The 18,055-nt window shown below is 43.1% G+C and overlaps 2 protein-coding genes across 3 annotated transcripts in view; both read right to left on the bottom strand.

The window, feature by feature from the left end:
* LOC106568162 (malignant fibrous histiocytoma-amplified sequence 1 homolog) overlaps positions 1–12,001 on the bottom strand; it is a 37,390-nt gene extending 25,389 nt beyond the window's left edge. The window contains exon 1 of one of the 2 annotated variants that reach the window (XM_014138245.2): positions 8,626–12,001. In XM_014138245.2, the coding sequence (XP_013993720.1) occupies positions 8,626–11,563 (2,938 nt within the window). In that variant the 5' untranslated portion in view covers positions 11,564–12,001. The remainder of the gene's footprint in view (positions 1–8,625) is intronic. The other variant, XM_014138244.2, reaches the window with a different exon arrangement.
* A 582-nt stretch (positions 12,002–12,583) lies between these two features.
* thex1 (Histone mRNA 3-exonuclease 1) lies at positions 12,584–15,964 on the bottom strand. Its single transcript, NM_001279008.1, is given in 7 exon segments — positions 12,584–14,094; positions 14,209–14,323; positions 14,439–14,548; positions 14,670–14,753; positions 14,918–15,140; positions 15,511–15,689; positions 15,825–15,964. Coding segments are annotated over 7 exon segments (1,041 nt in total). The 5' UTR covers positions 15,912–15,964; the 3' UTR covers positions 12,584–13,851.
* Positions 15,965–18,055: the final 2,091 nt, after the last annotated feature.

Below are 18,055 nucleotides of genomic sequence, written 5' to 3'. Positions count from 1 at the left end.
GTGTCATTTCCCAGCACTTCCACCAGCAGAATGTTTTTATTGGTAAAACACTCAGTCATAACTGGCCGAGAAGTCCCAGCTCAAGAGCTGCAAGAGACTGACAGACAGGATTTGAACTTTTGCCTCATTAATACTCTCTGTATTGCCAATCCATGTAATCAACAAAGCTACTGTTACTGACAGCTACAAATTCCTCAAGATTTCTAAAGGTGGTTTGCTCAATTTGCAAACAATAAAACTTAGCCGATCCTGACATCTTCTCTGTGATTCCTGTGACAGGTATAAATGTTGTGACTTGTCTTACTTTATCTTGGAGGCCTTTGGTTACATTGGCAACACACACCCATAAAATGAGACACAGTCTTCTCTGGCTCCTGGGGTAAAGCACACCAACTTATCTTAAGTTGGCCAAAGCTTTTTCAGGATATTCCCCAGGGGATGTACGGAACCTGTAAGAAGCCCAATTAAAATGTCTTCAATGTGGTGAGAAAACAATACATGATGACTGTATGACTGATCTATGCTCCTAGATGGAAGGAAGAGGATAGACTAAGACTGTAATAACTGGCAAGCAGGGAGCCCTAGGGGCATGTATGACTCCGCGCTATTCATACTCAGAAAACGGCTAGCTCTTCCACAGTGAAAAGACTCCAGTATTCATATTCACTTCAACAACAAAAAAGGTATCAGGTCAGAATTAAACTGAAATAGTGTCCAAACAAATGTTCCAGCGAACGAAGTTGTCTTCATACCATCGTTACTGGGCAGACAGCCTCAAGTCTTTCAGCAAATCGCATCTCTTTCATAATACAAAAGAGTGCAGCAATGAAACAGGAAAAACTGTCTAACTATTATACCACTAAATGTGTGGGTGGAGGAGGCTGTGAGGGTACACTATGTAAACAGCTTGAGTGTAAATGGCTTTTGTGTTTGTTTCTGTGTGTACGTGTGTGATTGTATCTATGTGACTATGAGTGTGTTTTCTGTGATTATCTAACCATCTCACCTTTTCCTTCTTGGCCAGTCACCTGCAGGACACTTATCACTAGCGGCCTAATCCTATCAGATCTCCTAACTGGATTAAAGGGGCTTGCTCAGCGGTAGTGAGTCAAAGAGGGAAAGTGCTCAAGGATTCACCTGGATCCCTGCCCCTCAACTGTAGGCTATACTTAAACCTGGTAACCACAAAGTCAAAAGGACATGGACATAAATATGATTTCAAAAGAGTTGTTCTACCCAAAAGACCAACCTTTTACATATCCTACTTTGAAGTGGCACCTTTTTTTGAAAAGCAACGATGACATGTAAGAAAATACACCATGGTATGCCAACGAAATGCATCTATGTTGGTTAACATCTTGGGATGTAATTGCACCATGTATGCTAAGTAGTTCACAGGTTGTCAAGCTGATAGGCCAGCGGGCCAGATTTATTTGTTGTAACGTTACTGTACAGCTATTCTCAGAGTAGTAAGCAGTTGGCCGGCCCGGCAGTGAGCAGGTTGTGGTACTGTACTGGAAAAGGGCAGACCGTGGGCATCCAGCCAGAGATCAGGCTCTGGTTTCTCACACATCTCCCACTCAGGGTCGACTGACGGCAGCTCAGATATCTGCACACACACACACACTTTGATCTGCTCGGTTTTTCAGAAATATATACCGTACCTCCAGCAAAGCACCAGGGCATGTCCTCAGCAGGGTTTCCGTTATTTTATTTTTTGAAAAGACGATAAATAAAACTTCCACCGACCAATTGTCCGGGAGAAGAAGAAAAAATAAAAGTCCCATTGCAAAATAATGTTTTTTTGCCTATTCATTGATGGAAATCTGTACATTTGACCAGTCATACTTATCGATCTATGGGTTAATTTATATAATTTAGTGGAATTAAATTCCTGCGTGTGTATATATTCGTTTTGCATCTTATTTATCACACATGCACAGCATAAAGATACAGCGCCTTTGAGCGGAAAATCTGTCAGACAGCATTTTTATAAACCCAATCATTGCACAACAATTCTAAAACTGCAATCATGTGTTAAAAATAATTTTGATGAGGTACTATTTTTAGGCCTATTTCTCAACCGGTAGAATAACTGAAGCACACTTCCAATTCGCCATTCAAATGCAAAGGCAGGCTTCATCAGTAACCTATTTCTCTCATGTACCTGGTGTTTTCCTGCTAATTGTATTAGGAAACTAACGTTTGCGCATAGCCTATGGCCTTGTGAGCATTGCTGCGCTTATAATGTGAAGGACTAATAGTTGATCAACATTTTAAGCTAAATGTTCTGATCGGTTGCATCAGACTCATTGCTTTTAAATGTTTGTTTTTTATGTAGCCTAGGCCTACTGGTTGTATGAATTTAGGATCTATCGTCCCACAACTGTCCCAGAGTCTGTCTGGAATATTTCTTTCTCGACAAGCTGATCAATAGAATAGGTCCACTTTTCTACTGTGGGAGAATAGTAGATTGATGTAGGCTAGTGATTTTGTTGTTCATTACTCATGTTGTTGACTGAGGAAAAGTAAATGTGGACAATTACGCTAACATCTTCGAAGTCCGCATCGGAATTCGGTAAAACGGACGCACTTTGTCGCATCCTCGACTTGCATGTTCTGTTAAGATGAATTACCATAATCTAAAATGTGATTTCTGTTATTCTGACCACCGTGGGAGGATGCCCTAATCATTTATGCACCCAATGCATATGGGTCTGGTATATTTCTCAAATGTCTGGTAAATTAAAATGCTGCTGGTCAAATGTCCGGGTGCCACGTTTTCATAATGGACACCCTGGTCCTCGGGTTAACCCCATGTGGATGCTGTACTCAACATCAGCATCACATGAATGACCCTGAATGATGCAACAGGGTGATGACTTAACAAAACAGGTCGAGGGGACCCTATATACAAACTAGCCCAATGTCGGGTCTGAAGCTGAACCTTTTCTTATCAGTCTGTCTGCAGGTCTACAACACCCAGTTCAAAACACAGCAACATTGTTAAGCTCGAGGTATGCAATGGGACCAAAATATCCACTGTTCCAATACCCTACAAACATAAATAGCACCAGTGACCAAATCTTCATCTGGTCTGACACAGGAGATGCACACCAGAAAGAACTCACCAAATGACCTTCATATACAAGTAGGCCTGTTTTTCCCATGAAATCCCCTAGGAGGAGGTCACTGACAATTCCACCAAAACTAGGGCTATTTGAGTGGTCAGGAGTGAGTGGGCAGTTCACATTTAAGGATAACCTTTGTGACTAAACCCTGTGGAATGTGGAGGATCACATCCTTTCAGTTCACACTAAGTGTTATTAACTGTCAGATCAGCAATGACCCAATCTGGATGTGTGTGGAAGTAATTAAGAGGACACTACTAATCACATTTAATTAAGTCATTTAGCAGATGCTCTTAACCAGAGTGACTTACAGTAGTGAGTCCATATATTTTCATACTGGTCCCCCGTGGGAATCGAACCCATAACCCTAGTGTTGTAAGAGCCATGATCTACCAACAGAGCTACACAGGACCACTACTCACTCAGAACCCTCATTCTGTCATTTAACAAATGCATTCACAGTCACAAGCACAGACTCTCTCTCGCTTACACAACAAACATATGTTAACACATACACACACCATAAGGTTGGAAAGGTCACATCCTACCGATCCTCGACTTCGGCGATGTCATTTACAAAATAGCTTCCAATACTCTATTCAGCAAACTGGATGCAGTCTATTACAGTGCCATCCATTTTGTCACCAAAGCCCCTTATACCACCCACCACTGCGACCTGTATGCTCTAGTAGGCTGGCCCTCGCTACATATTCGTCGCCAGATCCACTGGCTCCAGGTCATCTATAAGTCTATGCTAGGTAAAGCTCCGCCTTATCTCAGCTCACTGGTCACGATAACACCCACCCATAGCACGTGCTCCAGCAGGTATATCTCACTGGTCATCCCCAAAGCCAACACCTCCTTTGGCCGCCTTTCCTTACAGTTCTCTGCTGACAATGACTGGAACGAATTGCAAAAATCGCTGAAGCTGGAGACTTATATTTGCCTCACTAACTTTAAACATCAGCTATCTGAGCAGCTAACCAATCGCTGCAGCTGTACATAGCCCATCTGTAAATAGCCTACCCAATCTACCTACCTCATCCCCATATTTTTTTAATTTACTTTTCTGCTCTTTTGCACACCATTATTTCTACTTGCACAACACCATCTGCTCATCTATCACTCCAGTGTTAATCTGCTAAATTGTAATTGCTTCGCTACTATGGCCTATTTATTGCCTTACCTCCTCATGCCATTTGCACACACTGTATATAGACTTTATTTTTTTCCTATTGTGTTATTGACTGTACGCTTGTTTATTCCATGTGTAACTGTGTTGTTGTTTGTGTCGCACTGCTTTGCTTTATCTTGGCCAGGTCGCAGTTGTAAATGAGAACTTGTTCTCAACTAGCCTACCTGGTTAAATTAAAAAAATGTAAAAATTAAAATAGCTGAGACTTTTTCCAGCCATACAGAGGCAGATCAGGTCATGAATAGGAACAGGAATGTATGCCTTTGTTTGATTCAGAGATTTAGCAGGAAACAGATGCGAGTAAAGGATATTGCAATGGAGGTATTCTCTACAGATTCTACAGAAGAATGAGTGTATTCAAGAGCCCGCCATGTTCAGTCAAACGGAGAGAGAGGAGCCCCAAAAGTGAATCAACAAGCAGCAGCAGCCAAAAATATGTCTATATAGTAACAGATAAAAAGCTGTGCAGTTAAACAGAGGACAAACAGGTTGTGGAAAAGGTAGTCGATTTTAATTTCTTTACGGGGACAAAGCAGGGGCAAAAGGAAAAACATCACATTCTAAAGTAACTGAAATCATCAGACCGCATGCATGAGAGAAATCTATAGCAGCAACCATTGAGTTGCTCCAATAAACAGGGCACAGTCCATGGTGATAGACAGGTGCAGCTGAGAGCCAGTCACCTGCAAAAGTAAGTACTTGAGTCACTGTTTGCTTCTGCTTAACCTGGTCTTGACACATACACACCATGGGAACAGTGGTGGGGGTGGGGCATTCCAAGTGCTTCAGGGAGTGCCAAACAGACGACCACATCCTGTCGCAACGCAAGGCTAGGATAAATCCCTCATTAAACTCTATAGGATAACACTCAAGGGAGGATGTTACCATCATAGAATTAGGAATTAGAATACTACAATGGACACCTCTATGGTTACCACCTATACCAGGGCTTAGGACCTCAATGAAAAACTCCCTCGTAAAACCAAGGGAGAATCAGTGAAGGAACTTCATTTAGGATGCATTGATGAATCTTATGCCAACATTCTAAATGAATGCCAACATTGTAAGGCTTGAAGACAATCTATACCCTTTTTCCAATTTACAATCAAGTCATGTCATATATTTGAAGCTCTGTCCACCCTTCCAGCTGTTCAAGTTCAGATATTGGCCAGTCTAAATTATGAAGCTTACAGCTGGTGAGGGTCAGGAGTAGGCTACAGTGCTAAAGTTCCATTCCTTGAATTCCAATCACTAACCTGTAACACATTACATCCCCCACTCCATCAACAAAACATTCACCTCCCTTTGTGCCTCCCAAGCATCCAGATTGACAGTTGACAGAGTTTCTAAGTAAATTGTGATGATAAACTGAGAAGGCCTTGGTGTGGATGGAAGTGGACACAGAGAGAATGTAGAGGAAGTTGCAGTTGTACTGTAGAAGAATAAACATTCCTCTTTATGAGAGATCAGATGCCATAATATTGCTGCCTCACAAAAATGTGTTGCCGACAAAGTAGAGGAAATGCTTTGACCCTTCCAAATAATGGCAGGGTTGTTTCTCTCTGGTCCAGACACTAAAGAAACAGTTTTCTTTTCAGCTCAAGCCAAACCATCAGCGTATGATAGCACATCCAGCCTTACTTCATTTGCCAAGTAGAAAGACTAGATTGTGGTGAAGTAACTCACTCCTATCTAGCAGAAATTACAACGATGCATGCCATGAAATGTGGTACATTTACATGAGCCATCACCGTCTAGTTACTACGCATAAAAAAAAAATATATATATATATATATATATATATATATATATATTTTTTTTTAACTGTTTAGTACACCAAAACAGTTGACAATCATCTTGCTAAAGTTAATGTCTACACTGAGTATATCAAATATTTGGAACACCTTCCTAATATTGAATTGCCCCCACCTTTTGACTCTACAAGGTGTCAAAAACATTCCACAGGGATGCTGGTTCATGTTGACTCTAATGCTTCCCACAGTTGTGTCAAGTTGGCTGGATGTCCTTTGGGTGGTGGACCATTCTTGATATACACGGGAAACTGTTGAGTGTGAAAAACTCAGCAGTGTTGCAGTTCTTGACACAAACCAGCAGCAATGTTACAGACTTTGGTTTTTCCATTTTATACTTGCAGTTAGCACGTCAGGTGCACTGATTGGTGTCACCTCGTTAGTCAATCTATAGTACACCTGTGCTGGTTGGTCATCTCATTAGAGGGAAGGTGTTTCACCTGTGCTGGCCCAGGTGCAATTTAAGAGTGGCTGGCCTAGTGCTACAGTCGTCTTGAGAGACCGAGGGTTAAAACCTTTAGTTGGCTTTCCCTATTCTTATTTCTAGACAAACAATCCTTTACCTGATTTAGTTTTTCTTTGTGTCTTTAAGTTTGGTGTGAGGTTTTCTTTTGTTTTGCTCTTCTTGGGCAAATTTAATGGGCGCTCATGGTAGGTGTCTTTTAGGTTCCAGATGTTGTTGCTAGTCAACTTTCAGTGGACACCCCCATGAGTATCTTTCAGAACCCCTTCTAAAACCCCACCTGTTCGGGGTTTTTTTATAATTTTTTGGTCAGTGACTCTTAGTTCCCTCTTCTGTTTGAGTGATATTTTTGGTTTTCTTGCTGGGGAACGTAACACCTACCATACCCCGTTCAAAGGCACAAATCTTTTGTCTTGCCCCTTCAACCTCTGAATGGCACACGTACATAAACTGTCTCAATTGTCTTAAAATCCTTCTTTAACTTGTCTCCTCCCCTTCATCTACACTGATTGAAGTGGATTTAACTAGTGACATCAAGGGATCATAGCTTTCATCTGGATTCACCTGGTTAGTCTGTCATGGAATGAGCAGATGTTCTTAATGTTTTGTATACTCAGTATATGTTGTGACTTGTGAAATGTGGCAAACTACAAGGGCATACAACACATTGTGCTTGTATGTATTGTCCTCCCATGTCTCCTCTTCTAGTTAGACTAGATGTCATATACTGTATCTGCCAGAGAACTGCCTTACTTTGATCTACCAGCCAGTTTATGTGCCTAGCTAAGCTCCGGTGTATTAGTATAGTAGGGCCTGGTCTGTGTCCCGGCTCCCAAACCAGTCAGACTGACAGTTGCTCCGGAAGCCCAGGCATGCCAGTAGAAGAGCTCTGAAAAAGCACTGCCTCGTGTCTAATGATTCAAACCAGCAACGGCGCAGACGTGAACTAATCCACAAAGACCGCCAAAGCGCTCCCTGGACCAGCGAGGGGGATGAGGGGAGCGGAGCGTGAAAACAAGAGTATGTGGGGAGCTGACACAGGGAACATGAGGAAGAAATAAGACAAAGGCCAGGGAATAGGGTAGATACAGCTACCCATCCTGCTGGCAGAAACCCAGCTGTCATTCTTGTGCCTGCTCAATTCAGGGCCACACCTAAATTACGAGATCTCAACAATCCTGGTTGGTGCATAGCTCCAGCACAAGATACAAACAAGATCTGCAGCATGGAACGGCCTATTTAAAAACACAATTTAAAATGGAAAGACATTTTCAGACTTTCTGTCATAACATAGGGGCAGGAAAAGGAGTAGGTACTCTATTCACACTGAGGAGGTAATATGATGATATCACAGCAAAATTCTCATAATAGTAATGAGACATTGTACACTTGTTCCCACTGAAAGCACAAATAGGGAAATCTTTACTGATTTTTCCATATGTGCGTACACACACCTACGGATGTCAGGATGGCATCGTTTATATCATAACAAAGAGCTGACTATGGGCTTGCTCATGCTGTATGATCTATTGTACTCAAGTCACATTATAAGAAAATAAAGGCAGTTGCATTGCCATGGCAACTCTGTCTACACAGCCATGTCAGAACTTGTCCATGATCTCAGCAGGAGGCCCAGAACAGACAGCTACGAGGCCAATTTGTATCTTTGAGGTGGGGCTTGGAACCCACCTCACCTTGTTTAGCCTCCATCCCCACTGACTGATAGAACTTCAACCTAAAGACTAATCTTCTCACCCACAGCAATAAACCCCTATTTCTATTGAATATAGAACAAGGGCAGTGCATGAATGTACAGTATGGTTTTCTCTTTCTCACTCAAAGCTCGAGAGATTGTTTTTAGACATTTATAATAGGAAGAAACGTTATTAGCGTTTAATTATTCCCTTTCATCCAATAAAATGTATCAGATGTCCCTCCATGAGATATTTCCATAATGCCATGACTCTAAACCCCTGGTAACTGAGGGGTGGGAGGGGTCAGAAAGAGAAGGGACAGCATATTTACCCGGAAAGGTGTGTGGGTTGGGTGACCCTCTCTTGAGGCACTTGGAACACAGAACATGAACAGTGTAGTAGAGCCCGGGCCACTCCTGCAGAAGGACATTCAGCTCCTCAACCAGTGGGATTATCGCTTGCCAAGCAGTCCAGATATTTGGCAGGGAGGCATGGCTGGCTATGGACAGTGACTCGGCCTGCAGCCTGCCCCGAGCCGGCTGGTAACTGACCACCACAGGCACTTTACCGCGATAGGCAAAGATCTGGTGCCTCCCGTCTGACCGCTGAACCACATGGCTGTTGATCTGCACACTGTAGCGTGCAAACAGTCCAGGAGGGAAGAGAAAGGGGAAGCTGTATTCAATCTGCAGCTGCTCCACAGAGAAGAACTGACTAGCAGCCACTGAGCTGCCGTTCACCCAGGCCTCGGCATGGGGCTCCTCATTGCTGACATAGCTGGGGAACTTGTACCAGACGGTGGCCCCGTTCAGAGGCTTGCTGCGGGGCTTGTTAATGCAGTAGCAGACCCCCATCTTCTCTAGCAGCTCCATGATGAGGTGGAGGTCCTGCTGGGTTTGGATGAGAGGTCTCAGGAGCAGCCGTATGACGTTAGAAGGCAGGAGGCCGTGGCTGAGGAAGCCCTCCACTTGGTGCTGTAGATGGGTAGCCCTGAGGTTCTCTCCCTTCTCCCCATCTATAACTACACTGGTCCTCCTCTTGTCCCCCTTCTCACTGTCCGACAGTAGTCTCTCCAGCAGCGTGGACTCATCCCTCTGGAAGAAGACATTGAGGATTGCAATGAAGCGTGGCAGGTTGTGGAAGACATACTCCTTTAGTGTCAGACTGTCCTCGAAGTAGAGTAGCTTCCCACTCTCGTGTAGGTAGGACAGGGCACTCTGCAGGCGGTCCTCCGTGAGCCCAGCCTGGAGGCCCAAACGGGCCGAGTCCCACCACGAGAGCCACAGGTCCTGGGGCTTAAAGTGCAGCTCCTCCAGCATCTGCCAGGACTTGGGCAGCACGCGGTGGAGGTTGGGGAAGATGTCACGATGGTCAGCCACTGACATGAGCTTCTCCCTCAGCCTCTGGATATTTATCTGGCTCTCCGTGCAGCTGACACACAGGACAGGGGACAGGATCTGTAGCCTGTGGTTCAGCATGTACTGCAGCTGGGCTTTCTTCCGTCTCAGGTTCTTGTCTGTGACGCCGTAGAAGAGGATGTGAGGGCTGGAGGTGCGGACGTTGTAGCCCTGCTCCAGGGCCTGGTCCACCTGCTGGGCAAGGCTCCGCAGGCAATGGGTGTCCCACTTCTCCTGCAGGGCAATCTGTCTGTGGATATCAAGGCTCTTCCCCTCCACCTCCATGTCTCCACACAGGTCTGTGTGCGTGCCCACCATGCAGACCACAGCGTGGGGCACTTTTGCATTGAGGAGATGGAGGAAGTAGCCCACGTGGGCGTAAAAGTTCTTGGGTGAGTATGTTTTCAGATTCACAACGAGGATGTACAGAGCACCAGGTGAGAGAAAAAAAGGTTTGATGAGGTCATAGTTTGGCTTCCCTGACAGGTCATACACTAAAAATGTAAGACTGCGATCGGCGTCCGCTACCCAATTAGTCACATCAACCCCTTTGTTTCCCTGAGCAGAGTTGGCATCCTGCTGCTCACTCACAACACTCTGCCTGAGCTGTGTTTTCCCAGCGTTTTTCATTCCCATCAGGACCAGTTTTAACCTGGGTTTCACAGCCAGCTGGGAATGTGCAAGTTCCTTTTGATAAGCACCGATGTAGGGGATCCCCTTCATACAGACCTCATAGGGAGGCTGGATGAGGGGGTTATCCTTCACTTTCCAAATGTTTACCTTGGAGAGTTTTCCAAAGTTATCTGGAAGTATGGCTATTTGGTTACCCTGTAAAACAAGCTCCTCCAATCTATTTAGCTCCACAATGGAGTCGGGCAGATAAGTAATGTTATTATTGTCTAACCAGAGGTTTGCCAGCCTACGCAGCTGGCCTATCTCCTCTGGAACAAAAGACAGTTTATTTCTGCTCAGGTAAAGCTCTTCTAGTCCTGTGATGTTTAGGATAACCTGGGGAAACTCCTCAAGCTCATTAGAGGATAGATTGACCATTTTAAGTCTCTGCAGGTTGCCAAAGGAACGAGGCAGAGCTGTGAGGTTGTTACTGTCCAGCATCAGGCTCTCCAGGTTGTGCAGGTGACAGAACGTGTCTGGTAACATGGAGATGTGAATGCTGCTGAGCCACAGGATCTTGATGGACTGCAGCTTAATGATGTCCTCTGGTAGACACGCAAATGTATTCCCAGAGCAGTCGAGCTCCTCCATGTCACTGAGGGCAAGAATCTCTGGGGGAAACTGGTTCAGCTTGTTGTGATCAGCATCCAGAGAACGAAGCCTCTTGAGCTGTGAGAAGGACCTGGGGAAATCACATATGTCATTGAAGCTTATGTCCAGCTCCTCCAAACAATGCAGTGCCCCAATCTGTGATGGCAGGTACTGGATGTTGTTGTGACTGATGCAGAGCTTTTTCAGCCCCTTCAGCAGGCCTATGTCCTCAGAGAAGTGGCCCAAGCAGTTGTGGCTCATGTCCAGTTCCACAAGAGGACCCAGTTCAAACACCACAAAAGGAACTGTGACAAATTTGTTCCTGCGTAGGACAAGGCTACGCAGGTTTGTGAGGGTTGCCCCCAATCCTTCTGGTAGCTCGTGCAGTGAGTTATTGCCCAGATTGAGTACCTCTATATCGCTTATATTTTCAGGTAGAATGATCTTCTCCCTGTTTTGGGAGCAGAGGGTGAGCTGTCGCAGGTTGCTTCGCAGCTTCCTAGAGCGGAGAGCAGCATCTCTCCACAATTTAGCCGTTTTGAGATTGTTCTCCTTGTCCCCCATTGTTTTGAAAACCGACACCTCCTTGTTTTCATTGGGAGGAATCATCAATTATCCTGGCAATATGGTGGTCTAGGTGCCCTTGTGTCATCGATTAGTGTTCTTATAATGAACAATCCAAACAACAGAGAAAACGACAGTAATTCCATTTCGACCAAGAACACATGTTTTTCAATCGAATCAATACTGGACTTGGCCAGCAGTGCTTCACGCATCTTTATCTACGGCCGCAGACCGCACAATGAACAGGGAAACCTACCGCAATTTCAAATCCATTTTAGAACACAGGCGGTTGGGCTGGCCCCGCCAGCACATTCTCTAGTATCGTGGCATCCAATCGCGCCCTATTATCAAAAAACAAAGCATGAAATCAAACAGCGGCCAATGTCTCATCCTTGTGCCTCGCTCATCTCTCTGCCTGTGATCTCTCGTAAACTAGTCCTTGCTGCTCAAGGGGGAGTGAACAGCAGCAACGCCTAGATTAACACTGCGTCAGATTTTTTTGCCTACTTGGTTTAGTTCTCGATTGACTGCCCATGATGACATTGTATTTTTATTGCTAGGCTAGAACATTTATAAGATTAAATAAAGGAATATGTATTTTATCTACAGCGAGAGAGGTGTTTTCCTTTTTATTTAGATAACTTTTTTTACATCTGTTTTCCACACCCATTGAGTTGAGAAAGTTAAATGTATTATTCTATATTAAGCTAATTTTTCCATAATTATTCTGGTCAGATGGGATACAAAATTATTTTATAAGAAAAATACAAAATAGTATATAGAATGTAGTTTCTGCAATGCTATTTCGATCAAACACCAGATATGTTATTGCGGAAGATAAAAATATCCCTCTGCGAAAAGGTTATTTTCAGTAGCAGACATTGAAACTTACATGGTGCAACATGACTCACTGGGACAAATACAAAACACGTACCACTTTCTCTTGGTATTCTCTTGATGGGAAACAGTGCGTGTTCTTTCGGCGTGTTATCTGCTTTGTCTCCATCTAATGGCTATGATGCGACTGCACCGGGGTTGGCAAAACCATTACGTCACCATATTGTATAGAATGTTGAAATGTATTTTATTTAACTAGAAATCATTGACTTACCGCTTATGGTAGAAATTTGATTGGTTTTGTACATAACAAAAAGGACAAATTCTCTTGAACCTGATGCCATGAAGCACAGACGTGTTAGAAATGTTAGGGGTTGTACCAATTGTACATTGAAAAATGTAATGCAAATGTTATGCTAGTGTGTATTACAATTGTCCTTATCCATCGATCAGTTGGCACTGTACATCGAGTCCATCAAGTTCAAATCGATTATAAAACGCAGCACAAGAAAAACCAGACAGACAATACATGTCAAGGACTGTCAAAGGCTTTAAACTGCCCCCAGAAAGTGAAGAAAGCAGGCTAAAAATGAACATCACCCACTACTAACTCCTATTAACCAGAACTGGCAATAGTTAAGCAGTATAATAATAGGCATTTATATAGTTACCAGTATCAGGAAATTAATAGAAAAATAGAAGTACATTTTAGTTGCTTAAAAAAAATAAGATGTACTTGGTATGGTTTGTAACAAGGCAGTAGAATTACTGGAGTTTATACATATTTATTAGTACTAAAAGAAATTGTTAAGACAATAGCTAAATAGTTAATACATTGTTTGCATGTGAGCTTGTGCAAAAATGTATCTTGTAAATCACAAAGTATATGCATTGCTTACACCAAAGTTAAAGCCAACATCCTCAATTGTCTTGAACCGATTTTAAAAGCCACATGTGCTCTAACAGACACAGTCAAGTAAATTTAGCTGCTTTACACATGCAGCCCATATCTGATCTTTTGCCCACTGATCTTTTACCCAATTATGGGCAAGAGATCTGATTGGTCAAACGGTTAATTAGTGGCAAAAGATCCAAAGTGGGCTGCCTGTGTAAACACAGCCTTCGAGGGTTAGCAGCAAAGATGTTTTTGTTTTCAGACAATATGAAAGACAAATTTAAAAATCATTCTTTAAAGAAAATCCCTAGCAGATGTCTTAGTCCTACTGTAGAAATCTACAGAGGATGTCAAAAGGCAGCAACAAAATTCATATTGTGGTAAGTGGCACTACTAGTCTAATTAAACAGCTATCCACACAGTCCCACAATTTGGGGGAAAAAAATTAAAAGAAAAAAGAACAGAGTTTTCGATTGAGTGGGAAAAGTGCTATGATTTTTTTTTTAAAGCCATATGGGGGTAAAACAGACATGGGATGCCTGCTTGAAGGCCTCAATGCAGGGGGGATGCGGAGCCGAGGATGCGGAGCCGAGGTCGAGGGCTAGTCTCTGCTGCGGGGGGTATGTGGGGGTGGAGCTCCTTCCACAGGGGCAGAGCTGGGCACAGTCCGCAGCTGTCCTTCGTGCATGCGCTCGTTGATGCGCAGTTGGCAGCCGTCTTGCAGCATTCGCATCGCAATGTGGGCGATATTGCGCGAGTCATCCAGGCCAGAGTGAGGGCGGCCCTCGTATTTAAGTCCCAGCTTCTCAAGCATGCTACTCAGCTTGGTCTGGGTGCGAGGGACCTGTGGTAAAGGGAAGATTCTATGCTACTCAACATAGTGTATCTAAGGAATGTCTTACATGCGTCTATATTTAGAGAGATTTCAGCTAATTTCATATCATACAAAAAAACAAACCTTATAGAAGTTCCCGTATAATTTTTTGATGTTGATCCACTTCTTTGCAAACTGTGGATATCTGAGACTATTTAAACGGCACTGGGTGTTCATGAACTTGCTCATGTCCCAAGATCTGTGGAAATAACAAAAGCACATAGTTGTATACTAATGAGAACATTTAATATCTTACTAGCGTTATCATTAATACACCAAAGCAGTGTTAGTACCCTCTGCCCACACTGACATACCCGTCTGTAAGAAGAGTGTATTTGTATTTTGTGCCAAGCTCTTTCTCCTGAAGCCAAAGCACAACCCGCTCAAGGACATCAGGAAACGTGTCTGCGTCATCCACCATTTTCTGGGCAAAAAAAAGCAGTTACAAACTCTTATATGAACATTACATTGTGTGAAGTATTTTTAAATCATACTATTCAAGTCCTTCAAGATAGTTCAGTCAACGTCTATGCCTGGTGTCTCACCTGTGTTATTCCTGTCAACTTTACACAGAACTCTGACAGCTGTGTGTTGACTTCTGGTCTGACATATTCCTGAAAGGTGTCTTCCTACAAGGAAAACCAGTGTCAATCATGATACCAAAACATTTGTGTATTATTTGCGTCAACAACTAATATTAAATCAAAAGTCTATATATCTATGACCTGTATGATCGTACACACAAGCCTAACAATGCATTGCTTCTAACAATGTCCCCTCCATTCCCACTCACAATCTCTAAAGTGTGCGTGTTGAGCAGGACCATTGGGAACTCAATGATTTCATGAGTGAAGTCAGCAGGGTTGTCCTGTTCACACGTTGCTTCAAAGTCCACCACGCAGATGTAGTCGTAGTAGGTATCCGTGGCTTCACCTGCTGTCACAGACTGCGTCATCAACAGCTTATGTTTCTTGTAGTAGTTCTTCAACCGCTTCTTCATCACTTCCTTCACACCCCTACACACACACACACACACAAATTGGGATCATTTGACATTCAGTGGAATGAACCTTCTTCAGTGGCATGTCTAGCAGCTCTGGGATTTCCAAACACAGAGATCCTTGGGCATATTCATGAAGCTGGTTCTGTTGCAAAGCGTTTCTTAAAAACAGGAGCAAACGGAATGGGGAGGGACCAACCTGAATTTGTCAACAACAACAAAAATACGCGATTTAGTTTGGACTAATGATTACACCCCTGGTCTCCAATGGATTATGATTGTAGCCATCTCCTGCTGAAACACTACACTAGTTATACGATTGTAACGTGGTATGTGATTACATACAGCACAATTCCTTAGGTACTGAAACAAGTGTTCCTACATACCTTGTGTCAAGCTTCAATTCTGCCAGTTTGGCCCGAAGCTCATCCTTGTTCATGCGGTTGATATGTCCATTTGCAAGAGCAATCTCTTTGTAAACTGGATCACTGAAGTCGCCGTGAGTAGGAGATGCTTGACGGACGGGTTCACCGATGTTACTACAAACTCTGACTCTGCTGCAAGACTTTGACATATAGGAAGGAATGTACCGTCAATGTTAGTCACATAAGTAGGTACTGTAGTTTCATAGCTAGTTTAACATATCCCTGGATTCTATTTCTACTCCAATCTTGCAAGCTAGATAGCAGTAGCTACTAACCTTGTCATCTTCCTCCGGTTTAGAGGACAATTTCACATTGCCATCCCTGTCTTGAATATTCTCCTTGTATTCCTCCATTTTTGACATATGATTGTGTCAACCAATTTGGGGGAGAAGGTTAGCTTGCTAGTTGCTAGCTAACTGGTAGGGTGTATCTTGACTGTTTCCGCGCTTTCTTCCCGCGTCAGTGCTCTACTACGCGCATGACATTTTTTTATATCGGAAGTGTATCGCTGATCAACGTTACATGATAATAGAAAACTACTGTTTTATTCATGGTTTTCCAATCTTGTTCTGACAAGACACGTTGTCGGAATAATTTGGTTAAGTAATAGTGTGTGAAAAATAAACAAACATTCCGGTGTGGTGATAATCATGATTTGTCGACATCACAGATGGTTTGTGTACATAACAGGTTAGGATAATTAACGTGGGATGTTATATGAATTAACGTAGCAGTTTAGGAAAATTAGGTTAAGGTTAGGAAAAGGGATAGGCTAATATTACAGTTGTCATCAACTTGTCTCCGACGCGACCAGTAGATGGCGCTGTAGACCTACTCCATCTAGCCACACGGGTAGAATAAGAGGTGGTGCGGAATCCAGACCCCTCCTCTCGATAGGAAACCTACGGACAGGAGCACCTTCCTTAGAGGTGACAGTTTTCATCCACGTCTACTTATTAAAAGTCTCCCTGTAAATCAATTCAGCCGCACCAGAAGAGTATGCAGCTCTGATGCTTCTTTCCAGAAACATACCATGTACCTCACACAAAGGTTTAAGGAAAGGGGGTACAAAGACAATTGGGCAAAACATACCAATGATCGTTTTGAAGGGCTAACTAACACAGTTGGAACGCCTTCTTCCAAAAGTTAAAGAAAACGCAGAACATGTGCCCCACTCTTCACCCAATACTCACCATTGGGGAAGGCATTTAAAGACATTATCAGGAAGCACTGGTACATTATTGATAGTGACCCACAATTGAAACCCATCTTTAAATATCACTCAAGTATGGTCTTTAAAAGACCCCCAAACATGAAAGACATTGTGGTCAAATCTGATTATCCACCAGAGAAAAGGGAAACTTCTTGGACAAGGTTCCGGAGGGTAATTACAAATGTGCTCAATGCAGTTTCAAGTACAAATGTGACTAATTTTCCCACCCCCGCACAGGACGAAGATGTAAGATCAAAAGCCTGATTACCTGCATATCCACCAATGTTTACATATTGAAATGTCCTTGCTGGTTGCTGTTCATTTTGTACAAGCTGGACATCCTATTAGTTCTCTGAGATACATTGGAATACAAATGGTCAAGATGTCACGCAGGGGAGGGGACATTGAGAGGAAACTTCTTCAATGGGAATCTTTCTGGATCCACAGGCTCAACACACTGTCGCCACTTGGTCTTAACGAGTTCGACTTAAAACTGACTTAAAGATTCAAAATGTCCAAATTATTTCATTTTTTAAAATCCTTATTTAATATTTTGTGTATATACAGTACCAGTCAAAAGTTGACACACCTACTCATTCAAGGGTATTTCTTTATTTTTACTATTTTCTACATTGTAGAATAATAGTGAAGCCATCAAAACCATGAAATAACACATATGGAATCATGTAGTACCCAAAAAAGTGTTAAACAAATTAAAATATATTTGGTATTTGAGATTCTTCAAAGTAGCCACCCTTTGCTTTGATGATAGCTTTGCACACTCTTGGCATCAGGAAGTGATGTCACTGAGTACTGCCCCAATACTATTCATGATTAACCACTCATGGTGTGATCGTGATAACATACAGAAACTCGACCTAGAATACCTCACAATCAAATGCCGACCGTATTACCTCCCAAGAGAATTCTCTTTGGTTGTAGTCACAGCCATGTATATTCCACCTCAAGCCGATACCACGATGGCCCTCCAAGAACTTCACTGGACTTTATGCAAACTGGAAACCACATATCCTGAGGCCGCATTTGTTGTAGCTAGAGATTTTGACAAAGCAAATTTGAGGAAAACGCTACCGAAGTTCTATCAACACATTGACTGTCGTACTCGCGCTGCTAAAACACTTGACCACTACTACTCCAACTTCCGGGATGCCTACAACACCCTCCCCTGCCCTCCCTTCGGCAAATCTGATCACGACTCCATTTTGCTCCTCCCTTCCTATAGGCAGAAACTCAAACAGGAAGTACCCATGCTAAGGACTATTCAACGCTGGT

Source organism: Salmo salar, chromosome ssa13, assembly GCF_905237065.1.
Source record: "Salmo salar chromosome ssa13, Ssal_v3.1, whole genome shotgun sequence".
Lineage (NCBI taxonomy): Eukaryota > Metazoa > Chordata > Actinopteri > Salmoniformes > Salmonidae > Salmo > Salmo salar.
This window is presented reverse-complemented; position numbering and strand designations above follow the sequence as displayed.